The sequence below is a fragment of the Colletotrichum gloeosporioides genome (genome assembly GCF_011800055.1).
Source record: "Colletotrichum gloeosporioides strain Lc1 chromosome Unknown consensus_65, whole genome shotgun sequence".
Taxonomy (NCBI): domain Eukaryota; kingdom Fungi; phylum Ascomycota; class Sordariomycetes; order Glomerellales; family Glomerellaceae; genus Colletotrichum; species Colletotrichum gloeosporioides.
In genome coordinates, this window is record NW_025544710.1 from 869,888 (window position 1) to 892,294 (window position 22,407).

The 22,407-nt window shown below is 53.3% G+C and overlaps 3 protein-coding genes across 3 annotated transcripts; all 3 read right to left on the reverse strand.

Annotated features, from left to right (window-relative positions):
- Nucleotides 1-3,789: 3,789 nt before the first annotated feature.
- Nucleotides 3,790-5,041, reverse strand: GCG54_00012531 (uncharacterized protein; the record flags this gene model as incomplete). The annotated part of the gene is made up of 3 exons (XM_045412407.1): nt 3,790-4,001; nt 4,056-4,740; nt 4,799-5,041. 3 exons carry the CDS (start codon nt 5,039-5,041, stop codon nt 3,790-3,792), a joined length of 1,140 nt encoding a protein of 379 aa, XP_045261442.1.
- A 3,985-nt stretch (nt 5,042-9,026) lies between these two features.
- On the reverse strand, nt 9,027-11,043 carry GCG54_00012532 (N-acetyltransferase eso1; the record flags this gene model as incomplete). Its single annotated transcript, XM_045412408.1, has 2 exons — nt 9,027-10,776; nt 10,826-11,043. 2 exons carry the CDS (start codon nt 11,041-11,043, stop codon nt 9,027-9,029), a joined length of 1,968 nt encoding a protein of 655 aa, XP_045261443.1.
- Nucleotides 11,044-15,178: 4,135 nt separating this feature from the next.
- GCG54_00012533 (Palmitoyltransferase PFA5) lies at nt 15,179-16,489 on the reverse strand (the record flags this gene model as incomplete). The annotated part of the gene is made up of 3 exons (XM_045412409.1): nt 15,179-15,834; nt 15,884-16,318; nt 16,375-16,489. 3 exons carry the CDS (start codon nt 16,487-16,489, stop codon nt 15,179-15,181), a joined length of 1,206 nt encoding a protein of 401 aa, XP_045261444.1.
- Nucleotides 16,490-22,407: the final 5,918 nt, after the last annotated feature.

The following is a 22,407-nucleotide window of genomic DNA, read 5'->3' on the forward strand; positions in this document are numbered from 1 at the left end:
TCCCAGAAGGACTCGTTCTCTTCACCGCCCGGAACCCAGCAGGACCCCGGTCAACTTTCATATACTACTAGGTAAGGTACCTTAGAAGGTGAAGTGTTCGACCCCTCCGAAACCCCCCCAAGGGTCCCCGTCCCCTTTCCCACGATTCCACGCTTGCTTCGTCGACTCTCTCTTCCCACCTTACCTCAAAGTGTTACCCGACCCATGAAACTGGCCTGCCCCGGGTGTCCTGCCCAGCCGGGCTGCCACTACCGTCACCACCAGCTACCGCCGCCGTCCCCTTCCCCTCCCCTCCGCGCTGAGGCACCGTCTTGCCCTGCGCGCGGCCCCCTCAGAGAGCCCCTCCACCTCCGTCCATCCCATCAGTGCCATCGCTGAATTCACAGGGCTGCTCCCCGCTGTAACCCTCCTGAAAAAAATCTCCAACAATCAATTCATGCCGTGCGTACCGTGCCACCAGATCGACGGGCAAAAAAAAAAGAGGCTCACCGCGAGCCGCCGCCGCGTGTGTTTATTTACACTCTTTCTTACTCATCAAGCCCAGTCCCGAGTGCGTGGCCTCTTCCTTTCTTTGCCCCTCCGTCTCATCGTTGGGAAATCGAACGCCATCGCCCCGTCCGTCGGTGCGGGCCTCACCCACCGACCGGAGTGGAATAGCCGGGGCGTGGAGGGGACCACCCCTCAATGAGTTCCATCGAAAGCCGATGAGTCTTTACAGAAGGACACCGAGCAAACCGTCCCTTTCCCGGCCTGGACGGCAATATTTTCAGCATCGTCTTCGTAACACCCCGTGATCTCGTCGGGGGGCCTTTGCTAAGTAGTCGGGGAACCCAGCCCGCCCCTGAAGTAAGCGAGAGCCTCATGTCCCATCTCCCAACTAACTCACTTCCTTCCGGCAGTTGACACGTAATCCGAACAATCCTGCCGCCGTGATCTGTGAATAGAACCAAGCAAGGAACACCGCCGTGGCGCCTTCCTCCACAGATCCCTCCGAAAGCATAAAACCGCGATCTTCAGGGTCACCGTCTAATCATGCTCCAAGCCTCATCCCAGGACTTTCCCTCCTTATAGCCGTTCAGCTCAACAGCTTCCGCCCGGCGCGGATGCTCCCTGTAGCCACTCGCCACCTTTCTCCGCTTCAAACGCACATATTCGATTTTGCCAAATTCTGCATTTCGAAAAGGGATGGGGAAACATCTTAAAGTCTGAAGTCTTGACGATCAACGTGGCGAAAAAGAGAGAGAAACTCAAAAGATACGCAATACGAATTCGAAGGGGGGCGGCAAGCAGATGGGAAGCAGTTCATCTCCATTTTCTCATAAGGACGACTTTCAAAACCCGTACACCACCGCGGATGCGATGGATCGCAATCACGTCTCTTGTCGCAAACTCTATTCATTTACCAACTGTGTGTGTGTGTGTGTGTGTGTGTGTGTGTGTGTGTGTGTGCGTGTGTGTTCTCACCCTGAATCCCCTGTGCCTTGCCAACTCGCATCCTATACAAAATCAAGGTTGCCAGAGGCTGCACCCAAGGACCCTGTCCGATGAGTGTCAACTTTGCCCAACTATGCTCTCTCATCCCTTCCCCTTTCCCCCCACCCCCCACGTGAGGCGGCCCAGGACAGTGGTGCCTGACAGTTGGGTTTTCAAACACTGGGACACGCACGCGCACACGCCTATTCAAGTTGTGATCCAAAATTTCCGCATGGGGATCTGAGTGGTGGCAGTGGTGGGTGACATCACACAATAACGTCCCGAGCCGGGTTGATGCCAGAAACGTGGACGCGATGCGACCTCCACGGTATCATGGCACTGCGTGAAATACCACAGTAGGGTTGACAAATGTTCATGATCAGCATTCGAGTCGCGGGAAGACCCAGGTTTGTGGTTCAGTCATAAAAACTCTTAAGTGTCATTCAATCAACGGCTGACGAGTGCCGCACCCATATGCCGATACTAGCGCCAAGTACGTAAATAATGATAATCGTAAACCGAGTCTACCCAAAGACTCTTATCCGCTCCCTTAATTCAAACCAAAAAGTAGAGAAACATATCACAATACCAAAGCACGCACATAATATGCATACAACCCTCAGCATCAACCTTCCGACGTAACCCAAGCGCCCCTCTGGCATGGTCCTGATTGCTTCTGCCTGTGGTCTGACCTGTGGTGATGAGTTAGTCTAGTCCTCCGGCAGTGGTCTCCTGGTTGGCAGAATGGCTGCTCCATACTAGAAATAAAGAAAAGGACGAATGACAAGAAATAGTGGTAACTAACGAGCTAGCCCGCGAGGTCGCGACGAACATTCCCACGAGTGGCTCGGGAAACATGATCCTCGGGTTGGCAGAATGTTCCTGAGTGGCTGGTCCGGCAATTTGCTTGTCTCCTGGAGCCAAGTAGGCAACTTGGGACCGCACTGTAGAGTTCCCCGTGAACGGTATACCATCTGAACCGCCAGACTTGATGTCCCATGGCTGGCTGCAGGCATCAAAGCTACAAGCATGTCCGGGAAACCTGAAGCTCATTGCTGAACCGAGCAAAAAATCGCAATTGCTATTTCACTCAATCCATGGACGTGTACTGGTGTGGGTAACCAGTTGGATCGTGCTTCCTGATATGATCCGAGCTTACCCAGAAGGGAGAGTTGGCTCTCCATCTTGATAGAATTTCTTTTGAGCTCAGCGAGCCATAGGTCCTTGTTGGTAGACACGATGATTTGACTGAGTGAACAGGTCAAGGTGGTCTCAAGATGGCTGTGTGCAGATAGTGGTACTGCCACGTTTGGGTCCGGGAGGAGCTGTCCAGCATCCTTTGCAATGGGGCGAACTCCTTGAGATTGTCCAGGCAGTGTCTTCCAGGCAGCAATATTGTCCAGGGCTTGAAGGTTTCCAGTAATCCAGATTTGTGTCTAGGCAGACTTCCGAGGAGGTGATTGAGGTCCAGTAGGTGTGCAAATCCAGCTGGAGGCTGTTGCGCTCAGTAAATGGGAAGTCTCACAGGAGGAATCCATGAGACCCCTCGATAAGGGCTTGAGGTCGTCATAGAATGAATCCCATAAGGGTTCGATAGTATATACAGTCCGGAGACTCACCTTGCTGTCTAGATGTCGACCTCAACGTTCTATTAGAAAAGCCTTGTTCACCCAGAACTCCGGAAGTCCAAGTAGAGAAAAAACAAAACCCAGACCAGGAGAAGAGAGCAAGCGACATCACATCCCACCTTCAGGACGGATCCAGACAGCAAGGTGGTCCTTGATGAGAAGCAAATTGCCGACATAATTCATCTGAAAAGCGCGTCTTTTTTTTCCGATCCAGGTCCAGGGCCTTAAAAATGTGAAGCAAGGCGCAGTCTTGCTTACCAATAGGGCATTCAAATCGAATAGCAAAAATCGTTGGGTCCATCCATATATGCAGTCGTGAAACGTCCAGGAGTAGAATGCGGCAAGAATCCATTCTTGGGGCGATATCCGGGAAAGATGGTAGAGAAGTCCGGGAACGGTCCAAGTGGAAATAGAGCTAAGGAGCTCCGAGCCAGGGCGCGAAGCCAAAACGCCAGCAAAGCCAGACAACGGAGCACAAGAGATGCAGACTTGCAACTCGAGATGGTTTCCACAACCTCCTCCGGGCCTGGGAGGTTCTATCCGGGAGAAACAAATGATGAAAGAAGCCGACGCCGGAAATGGGTCCAAATCCCAGGGTCATTAGGAAGAAATTTCATAACAGACAACTCACGAGACAGGTATCTCATGCAGTCGGGATGGCTAGAGCAAACTCCGGGTAGAGAACGTATTAGCGACGCGGAGGGCGGTGGCGGTCGGATGTGTGATGCCTGTCGGAGTCCCTCTCACTGCGGCGGGAGTGCGACGAGGATGATCCACTGTTTCCCATCTGAGCATTGGAATTCGAAGGGGTAGCCGAAGCGCGGGGGGTTGGGGTTGTATCATACTGTGATCCTTGGCCTGAGCTGTACGACGAAGGGTGAGCGGCACCTGCTGGGGACGCTACATAATTAGAGGATGTCGGCGAGGACAGGGAATGTGTGACTTTATACGCACCGCGTCCGTACAACGGATCTTGGGATACTGGCGCAGCTCCGTAGGGCGCCTGCGATGACGGCGGGTAGTAGCCGGAGGGGTAACCTGCCTGAGCTTGAGATCCGGATGGAATGTAAGTCTGTCCCGACTGAGGAGCCATAGTGGTGGGAATCCTTGCGGGCTGTCCAGAGGAACCATAGGAGTCAAAGTTGCGCGAAGCGGCCATGTTCGCGTTGACGGCAGTGTACGGCTCTCCTCCGTACTGGGGAGTTCCAGAGTATCTGGGATCTCTCGGGTCCGACTGGGGAGAGAAGGCAGAACCTCCCGATGGGTAGGAGTACCCAGCACTTGAAGAATAAGGAGACGGGGCCTGTTGGGAGTAACCAGCAGCAGATGATCCAGAGTAACCCTGCGCAGCATTTCCCGAGTATCCTGGGGCTTGAGAACCTGGGTATCTGGGTGTGTTTTCATAGGAATCACGTCCTACGTCCGGGTAGCCAGCGGGATCCGTGGGGCCATAGTGTTGGCGCGCGGAATGAGTCTCCGACTGGCGGTACCCTGCTGTAGGGGAGTTAGATCGTCTCGACAAAGAGGGAGCCGCCGCGTCTCTCGAGGCAAATGTACCTCCTTGGGTGTTCCGGGCGGCCTGCTGCCGCCTCTCTGCCTCCCAACGCGCAGAATCGGCCTTGAGATCATCAATCATAGCCTGCGGGGCTTCGTATTAGCATGCGTATTGTGATAGCATGACGAGTCGGAGGTCTCACTGTTGTTAGGTTCCGGTACGCGGTGATGTAGTAGCCTTGAACCACTTGGCCGGTTTGAGGGTTCTCGTAGTGACCGGGTCGCACCAAAGCATCGTTTCCGAGGTAGCGGCAGATGTCTGCCGTGATGACCTCGCGATCAATACCATCTCGTGGGACGAAGTACTCGTTGGAACGACCGCTGGAGGGGGGTGCCGTAGAGGAGCTGCCCGAAGGAGGGGCACCGCGCGATGTTCTGGACGACATGATCGAAGGGTTTCGTGAGGGTCGAACGGAGACGAGGACACGGACGGAATATGAAGAGAAGATGGAATAGAGGGAACGAGAGAGGAGAGAGGAGAGGGACGGCTGGATGGAAATGTCGGCGAGATGGCGGAAAGAAAAAGAGAATGGGAGCGCAGAGGCGGGCAGGGAGTGGGTGGTGGGAGAAGAAAAGGAACAGGCCAGAGTCTGGCTCTTCTCTTGGGGGTGGGGATTGTTCGAAAAACCGGGACCCCCAGCGGTAAGTCACCGACGTGGACCAGTGGCCAGTGATCAAGTCAGTGCTAAGTAGTGAGTGGTGAGTGGTCACCAGCACACCCTCGTCCTCGTTCTGACTGGACAGGACAAGACGCAAGACGGGAGGCGGGAGGCGGGAGAGAGCGAGCGAACGGTCGGGTTGGATGTACCGTAAATGTACACGCGCTGGATGGGAGGCCCTCTTCGTCCTCACACTCTGGATATGTGTGCGTCGTGTGCGTGTGTGTGTCTCTGGCTGACTGGCTGTCTATGTCTGTCTTGTGCGTGGCCCAGCGCAGAGGTACAGCAGGTACACAGGAAACGGTAACCGCAGGCCTCAGGACTGGTCAGAGAAACAGGGCTTGTTGGCACCACGTTGTTGGCTGACAGTCCCGTGCGGATTTTCCCAGGCGCTCCAGCAAAACCCCAGCAACCTGGCAAATCTGCCACTCTGTGACTCCCTGGACCTTGCCCGGGAGGGGCTAGGGGCTGGGAGGGGTGGGTGATGGTGCGTCTTTTGGTGCGGCCAAGTCTGGCCTGGCTGACCGATGAGAGCCTGCCTGTGCCTAGCCTGCATCTTGGTTTGGTGGGAAAAAAGGACCAGCAGAGAGCCAGTGAGAGCTGACGAGCCAGACAAAAGTTGGGAAGCAGCAGGAAGGCAAGAAGCGGACAGCGGTTGGGCGGCAGCAAGGAAGCTGGGTGGCGGCCGCTCTGAGTGGATGGAGACGGGATGAGGTGCAGCTGCTGGAGGTTGGGCAGCCCCAAAAAGGATACCGAGGAGACTGTACTTCGTCTAGAACGAGTATCTGGCGTGTACTTCCCGCTTCCCTGCCCGGTGCACGCACTAGAGTAGCAGAATTCGAAGCGACTTTGGCTGCCGGCTTCTAGCACGCGCCAATCCCAACGTCGTCGCCGCCATTTTTAATTGGTAGCGTGGATTCGCAAGGCAGTATTTGACGTCGGGAGAAGAAGAAGCAAATCCAATGAGCGTTTTTCCACGGTGGAGATGCGCCACCGGAGAAGCAAACTGACGTTGGCTCGCCAATGCCCGCCTTGCACAGTTTACTGCGTGCTAAGTGGGAGCGTCAGATGAGGTAATCCTCTGGGTTTTCCAGGTTTCTAGCCCCCAAACGTCGTGAGCAAGCGACCGGATACTACCTGCGGCTGGTGATCCCGTAGCCGTTGTGGGCGCAATACGTAAAGAGTAAGGCGAGTCAGAGAGGCAGCACAACCGAGGTGAGGGCGGTCTGGTAGGGCTCGGCACTCAGCACTGCCAGTGGCTTCCCCATCAACTGCGGTCACAGCCCTGGAATCGGTATTCCCAGCGTGTCTGTCTGTCCCTGAACCCAAGGGACATCGGAAGGCGACGAGCTGCGGTGAGATCCAATGCAAGGTTTATCGGCTGTTCACGAGGGTCGCAACAGGGCTCTCAGTGTCGTTGTACGGGCTCACTCTGGCACCGGCATGGTTTGTTTGTCACTGCCACCGCCTTTCCAGTCTAATGCGACAAGGCTATTTGGTGCCCAATAGAGGATGTTGCGGATCAGTGGAACACGCGGGAGAGCCGAGGGAGCGAGTGCCTAGGGGACCGGCGAATAACACAAAGTCGATAAACTCTCGCGTTCCAGCACGGATATTGGGTCCTTGACGGGAGACTTGGCTCAGATGAATGTGATTCAGGCGTTGTTACTCGTGTCTCTCTATCTTGTAAATCGCTATCTCTCCTGTCTGCGGGAGGGCTCGACAGAGATCTAGACCGTTAGTGCCGAAAACTCTCGTTTGAGGAATCCTATGCAGCTGAGGCTGAGATGCCGTCCGTCGGCTTGGGACGATGAGGTTTGGGGAAGATGTGGCTCGTGAGTAGTCCCTTCTAGACCAACAAGTGTTTGGTCGTGTCCAGGATGTGTCGAGAATGACGGCTTGCTAGCGCACAGCGGCGTTGGGCAACCGCGCAAAAGGGTGTTGTCGGTTGTCTCCCCGGTGCTTTATTGCCGGGGCCCATGAGAATTCTGATTCTTGAACTTCGGACCACAATGCCACACGAAATATGCCATGAGTATGGGTTTCCACTTGAAATCGGATGCGAATCCGGCTCTTTCGAAACATCAGACTTTCTTGCCAACCCCTCGCGCACTCCATGTTCAAAAGCGCGGAGACAAACATCCACTATAGGCTTCATTTGCCAGACCCTGATGATCATTGTTTCGTCAGGTTGCCCAAGGTGAGGCGAGTTTAAGTGAGGTGATGCCTGTCATTTTCTCTTCCGTTTTTCTTCCATTTTTATCAACTTGGCCGTCACAGTTGTTGATACCCTACAGAGCCGGGCCATCCCAGCTGCTCAAATGGCGACAGGTCGGTGGCAGCGGCGTAACGTGAGGTAGGCAGATCCTGACTTCACTTTCCAGCTGATTGAACCAAGGCCCCGTGCGTGCGAAGTACTGTGGTCGTACTCAGTATGGTCGGCACGTCCTTGCGTCGGGTTCGTCTACCGTTCGACGCCCACGTATCCCAGCGGCTTGGTGCGGTTGACGCTTGTCGGACAACGGTCACTTTCTAGAGACCGGTGAGCAATACTCGTTCGACTAGGCGCTTTTCCGCGCGGGCGGCCTCGACGACGATATAAGAGTATTTTGTATCGAACGAATCCCTCGCCGATTGGTCTCCCCCTTCATCCTCGGTGTTCCGTCATTGTCAAGAAGGTATGTGCGGATGATCACGCGTGTTCTGCGTCCCTCATCCGCCTTAGAAGTAACAATCCGTGCTGAGGTAACTCGATCGCAACTTGGTAGCGGGCGGTGGTTGGTGTCGTTGGGTATCAATGCTTCGCGCCAAAATAATTGTGGCCCAACCCACACTAGCCCAAAAGATGCCTAACTCATGGCCAATCATCGACAGACGCCATCTGGATTCTGACAAGACGACCCGACACATCCAAAACCATACGCGACGAGCGGGCCTGGCATTTTCGCGGCAACGACCTCAATCAGAGACACGATCCCGGCCCTGGCATTCCGAAAAAAGCGCGGCTGCAATGTTTCTTCTGTCACTTTCAGCATCGATCCTTGGGCCATCTGGAATTATCATGACTGAGGCCCTGTTCCTCAGTAGACATCGCCCCTGACGCTCCCAATATCCAACACGCGGGGACCCGACCATGTCGCGGATAGTGCAGGCGGAAGATGGGATGACGACACTGGCGGGTATTGTATATCCACATTCAGCCATCGATAGCGTCGCTCCCCTACAATACGGAAAGCATGTTTCTCCTTGTCTTGTCAGGCTGTCACGGCCAAGTTCTCCGACCTCATTGTTCGAACCGCTTACTCCGATGAAATGTGACCCAGCACACGCCTGTACTAGGCAATAAGTAACTCCATACTAGATGAGGGCGTCAGGTGGGCATCGAATCAGCATCTCAGTTGGCAATACTTGTTGAATCGCAGCCAAAAGTGGCCATTGCAGAGCATCCGAACCAACAACGTCCCTGCTTAATGGGTCCCTTCATCTAAGGTTTGTTGCGCCCTTCGTATGGTGAGCAGATATGAGCTCGGCATCCTCAGGAACCGTTCTTTGAGGTTCGCCAGGGACGACATCGTTAATTTGCTCTGCCGCGATGACCCTTGAACCGAGTCTCAGGGCGCGAGGTCCTCAATTTGATCAGATCAGGTATCGAGTGGCAGGACCCGCTCGACAAACTTTTGACGTAGTGATACCCTTGGTGTGTGATCAGGACTCATCCAAACCTCAACTTGCTCTGGCCTTGTTCGAGTTTGCCTCCGCGGCCGCCTCGCTTGGCCGATGCACCCGATGCTTTTGTGCCAGAGCTGCGTGCAGTGGATCGATTGGCAAATGCGGCATTGCCACGTTCTTCTTCCTGTAGATCCTTGGCGAAGTGCCAATCTGCGTGGCTTTGGTGTTCTTCTGGCGTTTCGAAGCCTGTGTTGCAGCGCGTACATACGAAGGGCGTGATTGGTGGCTGGCCACAGCTATCGTTGACTGCTTCCTGCGGTCGATCCGCCGTAAGTGTAGCCGCTGGCGAGTCTGCCGTGGTCGCCCTTTTTCGGGATTTGATATCCTCGGTGATGGTTGCATCGTCGGGCAGCAGTTCGTCGTCGGTGGAAACGCCCCGTGTAAAGAAGCGATGGATGGCCCCTTCCTCAGTCCGCCGTCGTTTTGATGGATTTTCTTCCGGTATCGATGTGCCGCTTGCTTCACGGGCGCCCTGCCTTAGGGCTTGGGCTTCCTCTCCTTTGAGCAGAAAGGCTCCGATGCCCATGTTACCAGTGATACCATCCTCAAATCCCCCAACGCTCAAGCTTAAATTCGCGCAAGGCCAGACATTTCCTTCTGCTATGATCTGGTTGAGGAGGCTTTTTGCCAATTCGAGGAGCGTCTGCTCATCCAGAGGCCTGCCTTGAGGGATCGGGCCTTGCCGTGATTTCATCTGACCGGCATGACGGTGGTGTAGATTTATTGTTCTTGGCCGGCGTTTGTTTTCCAAAACGCCCTCCTCCACCAGTCGGGCAAAAATGTCGGCCACAAAGATTCTAAGCCACCTCACAGCTTGCTCGGGCGTGTTGATGTAAGGTCGAAAGGATTTGGCTGACAACATGGACTTGATCTGTGTACGAGAGTTGACTTCGCTGTTGTCGATACCTCGAATGGTGTTGTATACCCATGTTCCCGTTTCATGCCCCAGCTTTGCCTTCATCTGATCCAAGGGAATGGGCAGCAGTTCACTGACGGCATCAGTGTTGAAGGTCGTAACGACGTTTTCGCCGAGCTTTCCCCCGAGATTGCGCATCTTTGTGAACTTGAAACCAGACAGGAATTGATCCACGGCTCGGTTCCGGATCACAGTCTGCTGGTTGGGCTTTTTGTGACCGGAGCCTAACTTGCTTAACAGCTTGTTCTTGGCAACGCCGGCCGAACATGTGTAAAAGAGCTTTTCTAGGACCTGACGTCGAACGTCTCGTACAATTTCGGATCCAATGAGGATCGCCACGTCGTCCCAGTCCGGGTCCACAGACTCCTCCTCCTCGTCCAGATCGATTAGAGCATCTGCTTGCCAATCTAGTGCTGAGACAGGCGGGCTGGGCAGATTCTCAGTAGGGTCGTCGTATGGAGGTGGGTTCCCGAGTTCCGGAAACCGCTCCAGCAGAACGGAGTGCACTTGCGCAGACAGGTCCAAGAAGACCTCGTCTATGCTGGCCTTTTCAACCTTTTGGAGGTCTTGGGGTAAGGATTCCTTGATGATTGCCAAGATCTTTCTGGACTGCAGGCGGTAAGGGTCTAGAGAGACCTTGTCACTCTGAATGTTGGCGGCTGCATCATCGCGGTAGGCCCATTTGTCGTCGCCTTCCCGCCATGTGGCTACATGCTGAGCAATTATATTTGGGCACATCTTCTTAGCTTCGGTCAAGGTGCAATGGCGGCCGATACCATGCTCCCGTGCTGGGTAGTTGACAGCAATCAGACCCTGCCTATGCCATGTTAGTAGACGCAAGCAGATGGTGCAGACGCCATGCTCACCATTGCTGGACAGCCAGGGGCTGGTCTTTGGGCACGCCCAAACGGACCATCTCACATTGAGCGTAGAAGGCATCTAGATCGATGTGCGCAACGACTCGCAAAGGACAAGACGTATTGTATGAGGCAAGCTGAGACAGATGTCGGTAGGTGAAGTGTGATTTGCGTCTGCCGGTGCCTGCGATGGGGGATGAATCCCGAAAGGACTGGGAGGACGACATATTTTCAAGAGTCGCAGCAATAGCAACAAGTGCCGGTGTCGTCGGCGCAGTTGCCACAGTTCAGTAGTGGCCGGGTGAGACAGACATTGGCATAAAGATAGGGGGTGTTGAGTTTTTGATGGTCGCAGCACGCAGAAAGTGTGCGGCATGAATGGTCCTTCGACGATACCAAGGGAAGGCAGGTGTAAGTTGAGGTTTGGAGGTCGTTGCATAGATATTGGATTGCGCTTGCTAGGTGGGTAGGTAGGTAGTCGAAGCAAACGCAGACGCGATCCTTGACGCGCCTGTCTTTTTTCCACTAACACAGTGCACTAAGAACAGACGTGAAAGTGCTGGTCACCGGCGCGCAACGTCCTCAACACCGAGACGAGCTTGCCGTAAGGCGCTTAGTGGCTGTCTGGACCCACTCTTTCTCCAACGATGATCCGCAGATTTGACGTGGGTCACTTTCCGATCTATCACCTCCCCCGCTCGCTACCTTCCCACTTCCAACTAACGGTTCAGGATTCCAACGATACCGACCAACACCGCGGGACTCGTTGATACAAGACCGTCACAATCATTGATTTTCTCAGACACTTCTTTGGCTGGCAACGTCTACTTGGTACCTGTGTCAAAGTTCCACATCGTTCAGAAAGTCGACGTTGTTTCCGTCTAGGCTTGAGTACCAACCTGCCTTACCACATTACCATCATCCAGCAACACGTCACTGAGTTATGGCGCACACAGCGTGCAAGCCCAGCCTGATTCCAACCGAACGAAAAGACAGGCCTGCAGCTCTTCTTAGTTAGAGCCTGCGCAACGATAGTTGCTGCCTCCCCCACGAAATTCCGTTCAGCTTCGTTACCCGATGTCCCGCGAGGCGGTGGACGACAAATGGATCCTCACACGAACGATACTAGGTGAGTCTTCTTGATTGGTCGATTTACTGGCAGCAACACGCCTTTCCGGAGACTGGGGTCTTATCGACGAAAGACACAGTATTTCCTACATCGGGATGGTGGTGTTACTCGGCCGCTCATTCCACGCGAGACCTGACACGGCCTGCTCTACTCTAGGCATTCGAGACACGGATGGGTGCGCCATTGGATGTTCCTCCCTTTCTAGCATCATGTACCTGCAAATCTTTCCTTGACAGGTTTGCTTCTTCAGTTCAAGAAACCATTGTTCCCAATCGGGGCAGTGACGACAACTCCTCTTCTCCACTCCCATGCTGCTCAAATTTGACATCTATCCGCTGGAACCGACAGCTCAACATCGAACAGGCTGATGCAATCAGGCGTCATCAACGGCATGCATCGAGAGCGAGGCAGCCATCCTCAATCAAGCCTACCTTGCGAAGACGCAGCCCCCGAACACGTTCAGCATCTTCTTGGACACTGCTCGTAAGGCTGCAGCTTCTATTCCGGATGCCCACCTCTCCAAAGGAAAAGGTGGCACAAGCTGCCATCGTACTCAGGTTGGCTGCCCGCTCCGGTTCCCCCGCTTCACACCTCCGTTTTTCGTCGCTTCAAGCAAGACATCGTCATACGCTGTGGGAGATCCTACAGCCTTATGCGCTAAGATTTGTCCAATGCTACCATTACCACATGGCGTATATGCTGCCCTAGCGTTTATTTGGCCAATCCGACGCCGCCGATGCTTGGAGCCTCTGGTTGTCCTGCACCCGCTCGCTGACGGAAGGCTCCCAGGTCCAACCATCACCATGTGCAGAATCTTAGGCCCCGAGGTTACACCCTTTGAAATTAGTACTCCAAGATGACAGAGGGGAATGAGACATGGGCTTTCATATGGCCAACGAGCGTCAGTTTCCATACTCCCGACCCCACGCTTCACGTAACGCCGTGACCATCGCCTTCACCTATTCGACGAATTCGATATCAATTCCATCGCGTGAATCGTCGAGGCCCGTGATCCTACGGGCAGAGGGGGGCCGTAGAAGTGCAAAAAGTGTCTGGGTTATGATGTAAGAACTCAAAGTTACAGGCGAGGCTCGCCAGCAGCACCAGGCATCTGGCCCTACCTGAAACCTCTAATTTGCGGCCCGCCAGCCACTTGGAATGTCGAAGCAATATTGTGGTGCCAAAGCCAGATTGGACGACTACGATCATCCAACGGAGTTGTACCGAGTTGGTTTGATGGTGTTTTACTTGTAGGTATCTTGCGCTGGGAACGAATCGCTTTCATACGGACGACAACTTCAAGCTGTGGACCCTTCCAATTGGAACCATTATGGGCTTGGCTATTTCAGCATGCACTGAGAGAAGAAAGGCTGGAGGTGGTATTTGTGGTAAAAAAGGGGGAGTCTAGTAACGAGTTACCTGACGCAACCTCATTCTATGCTGTCCTGTAACGCCGTATGGGGTGGGTCTTCTGGCTGCCTTCTGACGTCGCCTTGTCCGAGCAAGAGAGAAATGAAGCGGCACTTTTGTCTCTGTCTCTCGGCCCCATGGACCCCAAGCGATCCATCGTCCGGGAGGGTGAAGGCTCGGTAAAGTCAAGAAGCACGGCGGTCGAGCATTCTCATCTGATTAGCCCCTTTCTCGGACTAGAGTTCGGGCATCCCGCGGTGGCTGTCGGTCTGCGTAGGTGGACGACGTACCCGGTCATCGGTATCAGGTCATCTCCCAGAGTTGATCTCGCAGCTAGACCAGTCAGAGGTCGTCCTCATGGGCTGTTTACCAGGAATATCGGGGCCAAGGTATCACTGAACCAGCCCAGAGGGGGCCGTCCCATAACTTCTGCCTGCTGCGTCTGAGACAGCTGCAAGATTCAACCCACCCATCGGATCTCGGAGAATGGATGCACCCCTGGACTAGCTATACTCTTCCAGAAGGAGTCGTCAGAACGGATACTCCTATCCACGACGGGTGCTCATCGATGTTGATGACTGGGGGTAGACTTTCTGAAATCGAGTGCTTTCCGTAGTTCTCACCGCAGGCCAAGAATTGTGGCTACTAGGTAGGTAAGAAACATCAGGGGCGGCTCTTTCTTGCCGTTACTCGTCGAAAGGCCGCGGTGCTATAAAGTCGAGCATACTCAGGACGAGAGTTCAAACAGTCGGATTCGTGACATTGCCAGACAAAAACCTTTAAGGGAATATCTATAAGAACATATGAATCATTTACAGAAGAACCCATTTCAATATTATCTCAACTCATATTGGTTTTTTATCTGGAAGAGAGAAAACAAACAATTTCAATCATTAATATCACTCTTCGATCTGTCGTCAAACTGGAAGACAACTGCACAAGATGTGAGAATTAATTAATGCCTGCTGTATAGACTTGCTAACCTAATCATGGGGCAGGTCTGATTCTGATTCTGGCGCCGAATCCCTTCCTCCCAACAACAGCCGGCAACGGATGCCTGAAGGGTCTTGGACATGCTGCAGCTGTGAGCAGGACAACAATTCTGAAATGTGCGGGACGGATGACGAGGGCACCATGAAGTGCTCCAATGGATGCGAGCACATGAAGTGCAGTTCCTGCACCGATATCACATGAAGCGATGCGTGTCGGATCAGACGTGGCGGTTGGCTTCCTTCCCTATTGGGACCTTCCCACCATGAGTAACTTCCAACTATTCTCGATCGAGATATAATCTAGGGCTTTGATAGGCAAGAAGATAGATTGCATGTAGCCGAACCGACGTCTGCCTCATGAAATTGTGTTCGCTGCATTACTTCACTTAGCTCACCTCACTATTCGCTTCTCTCACCTCGCACCTTCCCCTGAGGACTGACTGCCTGCTCACCTTATAGAGTGGTTCGGATTCAGGTCTGCTAACTGCGCTGTCGGACTTGCCCTGGGTCCAACTGGCTCAACTGGTCAACTGACCAGAGGTGTGAGTGGCTGCCAGGGATCACAGGTTCGGAGCCCAGTTAGGATTTCTTTCCCCTTTTTTAAACTCATCCTCCGAACCCCCTCGACTGACACTTCTTTCACTGGTATGGCTATGGGCAGCGAGGAAATAAAAGCATGACGGTTATTCTGTACTAGATTAAGTATTACACAAAAACGGATATGAGCATGGCGTGGCCGGGGCCGCGTATTCCAAAGCAGACGCTCGTCAAAGTATGTTCATCGAACAACCAACGCCAACTCATGTCTTACTGGGTATCTCGGATATGTGCTCAACGTGCGCTTGGCCTCACTTCTTGCATCTCAACCTGCGAGGCTGGTTGGTTCGGGTCCCGGAGTCCGTATCGTTCTCTCAGGACCTGCACCACAGGTCCCATCTCGTAATCGCTCTCCATGCTATCGTGTACAGCGCACGGCGAGCCGCGTATCGGAAGAAGCCAGTCGATCAGGCTGTAACCCATTACAGACGTCCAGTTTCTCCTCCAGCCCAGGTCCCAGGGGTTTTCGTCGGGGTCGGTGCTGACAATGGCGAACACTCGGGTTGCGAGGCGATCTCTAGGCGATTCGCTATCAACAGTGGCATCTGATGATTCATGTGCTCGCTGAGGATATTTTGGCAGAGGATATGTGACGATCCCGTATCCGTTGCCGGGGCTCGTGTCGTTGGGGACTCGAATTGCGAGTTGATGCACCCAAGACTTGCGGAGCGCGTCAATATTAGTAATGTTCAGCAAAATGAACCTCCACGACGTTGCGGTCATGAGGAATGTAAAGATGCCAAAGAATCCGGCAATTGCAACACCAGATATTGTCCGGCCATCAGCTCCGCCCTCTCGCACTTGTCTCGACAAACAGTAGGCCGCGGTCGCTAGTGAGATTGTGCAGTAGAGGGTGCAGTAAAAGGTGAATTGAGCGAAGAACTTGAAGGCTGTGCATGGTCAGCATCACTGTCACCAACAAACAGATTCATCACTGACAGGTTTCTGACACCATGCCACCGACCCAAGGGCAATAATGGTCCATCTTTCGAACACATCGCTCGATTTCGCTGGAGTGATGTGCGCGGTCGGGCTTCCAAGTGCGACATTCCGAGCACCATTTGGGACGCCCATCGTTTTCGCACACAAAGACATCTCTGCTGTAAAAATCTTCCAAGCCCGGGCTATCCGGGTTTTGGTCGGGACCAGTGAAGTACGGTTGGCTCTCCAAGTCTCCGTCCTTCTTCCGCCTGCGTTTCGAGTTGGAATCGGGCAACTGCGCCTGAGGACCCAGCGGGACCAGGCCAGGGTCTTTTTTGATCTTGAGAAAGGTTCGAAGGTATGTTGCAATCGTTGAGAGGTAGAAGAAGAGGTATATCGTGATTGTCGCGATGGCGGTACCGTGTTCATGTCTAGTCCTGTACAAGTAGTCGACTGCGGAGCAGAGTGGTTAACAAATGGGCAACGGAGCAAGGGAGAGGCAGACCAACCTCCCAAGTACGCAACAATCACGTAGGTAGCATAGCCGCTGGTGCTGGTAATGATGATTGGGATGATTCGCGTCACCCATCGCGAAGCGCACTTTGTGCTTGTGGCGGCCGACATGGCGGTTGCACATTCATTGCCGGACCATTGAGGTTCTGTTTCCAAGTTGGTGACGAGTAAGGTGTACGAATGAGGATTCGGTCGGCGCATCGACGGCGGACTTGCGGCCGCGTCAAGTTTGCGCGGGCAATCGGGTTTGTCGTCACCAGACGAGTTTGGCTGGGAGGCCGCAGTGCCATGCGTCTGGCGGGACGACAGCCGAGCAAGCGTCTAGGCGAGCAGGGGTGTCCACATGTAGACGCTGAAGCGGGTGCTGCTCCGCCGTCCATTCCGCGCAAGACCCGTTCCATGCAATTTACACAGGGCTAGCGTACTGTTCAGATTCTTTGGCAGCAGCGGTCCATTCACACAGGGTGGCATGCAACGGCAAGACGCGCTGCAGAAGAATGCCGCAACAACGCCTGCCAAAGTGGAACATACATACTCAGCCCTATGACCTCACCCACCCACCTACCCGATTAATTACAGTGTACTTGCCTTCTACGAATAGGGACATCGCGTGTTCTCTTTGCAACTTTATTGTCTCGTCACTGCCTCTCGGCCGACGCTTTTCCCGTACCAACCAACCTCTCTGGCTCTGTCACACCCAACCTACTTGGGAACCGGAAACACTGCCTTTCCATCATTTTACGATCGTCGTCATCCACACCCACCACCCGTTCATGCGAATCATCTTGCTTTCTGTGTGTCCCTCGTTTACACACTTCGCCATTGGCAGCCCCCTGAAACTGCTACTTTTCTCTCTCTTTCTGTTCGCCTCGCTGCATCGAATGAAAGACCTTCGTTTTCCCCCCGGACGATCCAGGCACTGACGTCCGGCAAACCCTCCTTCGCAGACATTGATGGCCGGCAACGAATCACGATGATTGTTTACAAACGCGCGTCAAACATTGCAACGGATCGTGGCCTGAGATCCGTCTTGCTGCCCAGCAAAGTTGGGCGTCAACTAAAGTGGCTTTGCGAGTGTTTACGTTGCCGTAATCAGCGATGTCGCCAACTTGAATTTGGGCATGGTGATCAAGGGACTTCCATTCGCGGCGTACTTCACAACCCGCGCTTTTGCATTCATTTCAGCTCTCATCTAGGCATCCATGGTGACCCCGACTGTCATACGAGCCCCAAATTGTCCATCGCAGATTCCTCTCCGGTCTGCTTCAACATCTACTGATAAAACAGAAGCGTCTCGCTTATTTGCTATTTCCATATCGAGAACTACCATCATTCGAGGTGCAGCACACCACACTTGGGTGAACCTACAGATGTATGCTGCAACGAACTTCACAAACCCCGTGCATCATACACCTATGACACGACTTTTTCGACTTTTCACAGATTTATGGGGTTACCAGTCCCACAACTGCTCCCCAAAAGCATCTTCTCTCCTTCCAGCTATGGTTCATCAACCGCGAGCCCGGTCATTCGCTGCTCAAGGCGCCTGCATGCCTCAAAACCCCCAAGCATTGCTTCACACCCTCGCTCAACAACCTTAACGGCGACAGAAGGAGCCGCAAATGTTTAGTGAGGTAACACCGAGACCACTTGCCATCTCGCTTCCAACTGGTTCTGACCCGCGGCTCTGCGGTCTGTGTTGTAAGCCGGACAGCCAGCCACCGCCAGAACGGCATGATCAAATGGGCCCATTCACAGTGGATCTCTGCCATACTCCAGCCGAGGCTCTTTCGAGTGTGCACTTTTAGTCTTGCAAGTTTGCAGCCTCCTAAGGCCTCTATTCCTAAGTCGTCAGCTGGTCGGTCTCGCAAGGCTTCAATGCGAGAGCCTTCTGATCACGGCTGCTGCAGGGATGCCCTAGTTTGCTGGCCTGAAGTGCTGGCCTGAAGTGTCAGGTGTTGTGGTGTTGAGCCTCAATATCAAGTATATAACGGCACATCCTCTCTTATTGTCTTCTCACCGGCAACCCGAATTCCAGTCACAAATCGCCTAAAGGAAATCTTTCGACTGATTCGCCGACTGAATGAACGAATGGACGAAGAGTTTCATCGATGAATGGGCCAACAGTTTGGCTGTGTTTGGCATTTACGATCGACTCACTACCAGACAGGGAGGAATCAAGATGAACAAGAATATGTCTGCCGAGTCTCAATACGTAGCGGCTGTCAACGACTACCAACGCATCAACGATCCAGGTTCCACCGATGTTGTGCTCATTCCCAGAGGTACGGAACCCATCGAAGCCACATGTGCTCATTCAGCTTCTAACATTGCATCCGGAACCCCCCCCTCCCCTCACCCCTTTATTTATCGATCTTCTCGAACGACAGTTCTGTCATACATACGGGTGGACACCTTTGGAACAGGGAGTATTTTACTTCCCCTTTGTTCCTATCATCGACATTACTCTTATTTTTTCTATACTACTAATCATGTTTACTAACCTTTTCTTCGCCCCTTTTAGCCTTACGCTTTCGTATAGCAGTGTTATGTCGCTGCCGTCGTATTATCCTGAACGGCAAAGCCTCCACATTACGGCAAAACATCCCCGGCTTTCAAATTTCTCGACAAGTGGGATCGTCAATGTCCTGCACTTCCATCGGCCAACCGGGACTCAAGTACACTGAGATATCAACAAAAATGACCCCAGTGTTCGATCACCTGTGGCCAAGAGCCGATCACCGGGATGTTCAGTGGTCACGTGATGGGATACACGAAGAAGGCGGGGTTCAGCTGCATGCTTACGCTGTCCCAAGACTTGGGACATGGTGTCCGACAGTGAGACCAGAGCCTGCTTCGTTTCCCTTTCTGATGGGAAGGTACTGCTGCCTGCAAGCTGGTGCGGGTCTAGCCAAAAGAGCGAGAAAGACCTTCAAGCTTTCGTCAATGTCAACACATGCGACTCAAATCCCCGTTTTCGACCATGCACGCCTGCAGGGAGACAGAGACACAGGATCAGGCTCGTGTTGGTGGAATGTACGACCGCAACAGCCGTATGAGTCGACTTTGTCGCGGGTCGCAGTGTGCCACAGAGCCAAACTCAGCCGAAGAGTGATTCCTTTGCGGCTCTGCGCTGCCCAACACTCGAAGACAAGCCCGCCTTCCATGGTTACTAGTGGAGTCCGGTTGCCTAGTTGTCGGTGTACAGGACTTTGGGAACCCTTGGGAACCAGGCGGCTGCGCTTCCCCAAAGAGGACTCTCGCAATGCCAACCTTCAAAGTACCAAACAGGCGCAATTAATCCGCACCAACCCGAAATAAACCGTAGAGCCTCCTTCCTGGTGTGTGGTAACCCCTGAGCCTCCTGGTTGCCAAATCCTCACCAAGAACTGGCAATGCAGCCAGACAACACCTGCCCCCACCGCCAATTCGCGCGCAGAGCCGCAATCAAGGTCTTTCGCCTCGTCCCCTACTGTTTCCCCGTCCTCACTCTCCTGCGGTCCTTTTTTCTTCGCACCCTGCTGCTCGCCTCTCATTCGGCTGCCCTTCTCCGTAGCTTCGGCAACCAGAGAGTCATCTGGCCCCATGCCCTGTGGATTAACTCGGCTAGTTTGTCTCGAGCTAACTGTTCCACAGGGACTGCGGTATGCCATATCTGCCTAGGCGGACCGTAGCATCGGTCTCGACGGCCCTGACTCTCAAGGCGCAAAACGCGCAGGGCCATGACGAGCGAGGCTCCTTGCCAATGAATCGCGCAGAGACGTTCCAATCGAGAGGCGCAAACCTCAAGCCTGGGAACGACGCGGGGGTGGATGTCTTGCTCCATCCTGTCTTGAACCATGAATCCTTGATATTGGACGAGGATGCCTTTCCGCAGCAGCTACCGACACCGATTCACAAAAGGGACCCCACCGAGCAAGGGCTCATTCACATCTTCGGCAAGACCGCCTAAGGCATCGCGTGAAAAGGCGTCTAGTGGTCGCCGTACGTGGCTGAGAGCTTTGGTTGTCTGTAATTACATCGCCTTACAATGCCAATGACACTTGGCCTCGAATTCATATGGGAGCCCGTGAGAAGTCGCGAATCTACCTCTGGGAGGATATGTATAAAAAGACAGAGCTGGATGTCGTTGTGGCCTGAAGTTTTGGATCATCACCGGTCTTCAGATTCCATCGTCACTCCTCACAGAGCTTTGAAAATCTCAATCACTTTTTTGCACTACTCTATCTACAGTACTGTCTCACAGTGATTCCGTCTCTTCTACTCCAATATGCCTTCAGGATCTTCCCACAAACACTCTTCAAAGTCTTCTTCCAAGAAGTACGAGCATCATTGGGTCTGGACATGCGTAAGTGAAAGCCCGATCCCTAATCTTCTTTGATTAATGCTCATGATTTTTAGTGCCAATGTGGTGATTCGGGCATGAGTTGCAACTCGACTCCGGGTTGCCCCAATTGCAATGTCTTCCGCTGCGCAAACTGCCCTCTACAGCAGGTCAAGGTCAGGGTCGCCTGAGAGCTTCCTCGACGAGGAGTCGTGTTTTTACGTCGCCGCTTCGCTCTCGAGAAGTGGTCAACGAAAAGAATCGTCCGATACAGCTCTGACAAGTCAAATCTCGACCCAATTGTCATGTGTCGAAGAGCTGGATTAGACGGAACTTGCAAAGACTCATTGGTCAATTGGACCAATCGAAGTGGCCGAGGTGGTTTTTGCCACTCGGGGGTTTTGTGAGCATACGCATGGGGAGTTGATCTTTTGGAGTTATGATCTGCATGGACCTACCTTTTCCTCTTACGGGGAACTGCCTCATTGGTGTTTTTTTCTTTTCTTTTGGCGACGTTTCTTAGCTGTCGAATGAGTCAAGATGGGGACATGCACGCGGTTTCCTATTGATGGACTGGCTCACATCTAGACTTCTTGGCGCGGTTCTGGTATCACTTTTCTTTTTCCATCCATGTCTGTCTGGGTCTGGGGTCATGTCTACAGGTTAGATGTCTCACGACACACTCTCTACAATAGATCTCACTTGCTTTCTTTCAGCCACACTTCTATATTCCGAAGGCTCCCATGAACTTTGTGCGATGTGAGCTAACGTTGAGAACCTCGAGTAAGCCTTAATGACGTTGATGTGAGATGCGAATGGGTTTGTCTCAGTGGCTTCATCGTCCAAAGATAAAGATAAGCGCGCATCTTAATAGATCTCGTGCTACAGTAAGCCTTGGCAAAAAGACACGCCTCTTCTCTGTCGCTGAGTTCAGCATTAGGAAGAAGTCTCAGACAGTTTGCATCGCCTCTGGCGCCCCTGGTGCCTCATTCGTGAAACCAACCTCATCCTCAAGCCACACCTGGCAGCCAGCGCCTCCTAGAGCTGAAGAGCTATCGCGAGAAGTGAAGCCCACGGCTGAGGACAGCAGCAGCAGCAGCATCCCGATTTCTCACGGCCATGGTGTCGTTGCATCGGTACTTTTACAGTGCCGTCATTTCAAGCTCTCTCGCATTGCATATTGAGTCATAGGCTCCACGCATGCGCATGAAGCGGAATGCAACCCACAGAAGTCAAAAGGACCGCGCCTACCCGCGAAGGGACCAACATCTCTCTGATATTTTGAGGCGTCGCGATTGGTTGTCGCCGTTTTTAGAGCACGCATAGTCCTTTTTAAGGGTGTGGTGAAGCGCCGCGGGGTCGGTAGTCTCATGCACAAGAAGTTTTCGAGGGAGTTTCGAAAGCACCGTAGTCAGGCACCAGAGTCAGAAGTGCACATAGTGGAAGGAGGTGTGAAAGGACCGGTCTAAAGTCTCGGTGCCGGAAACACACGAGGCGGGGCGGGGCGGGCTGGAAGATCGCGGAGCTGACACCGATACCTGAGGTACACACACCGGAGGCACTGCCTCTCGCCCTGTCACGAACTGCAAAATAAAAGCTCTCACACTTATTCCTTAATTATATTGAGATGAGACAGTTGCGGTAGACAAGGAATTGTTTAAGTTGACTTGGGAATTGTTGTGGTATTTGCGTATAGCGCAGATGC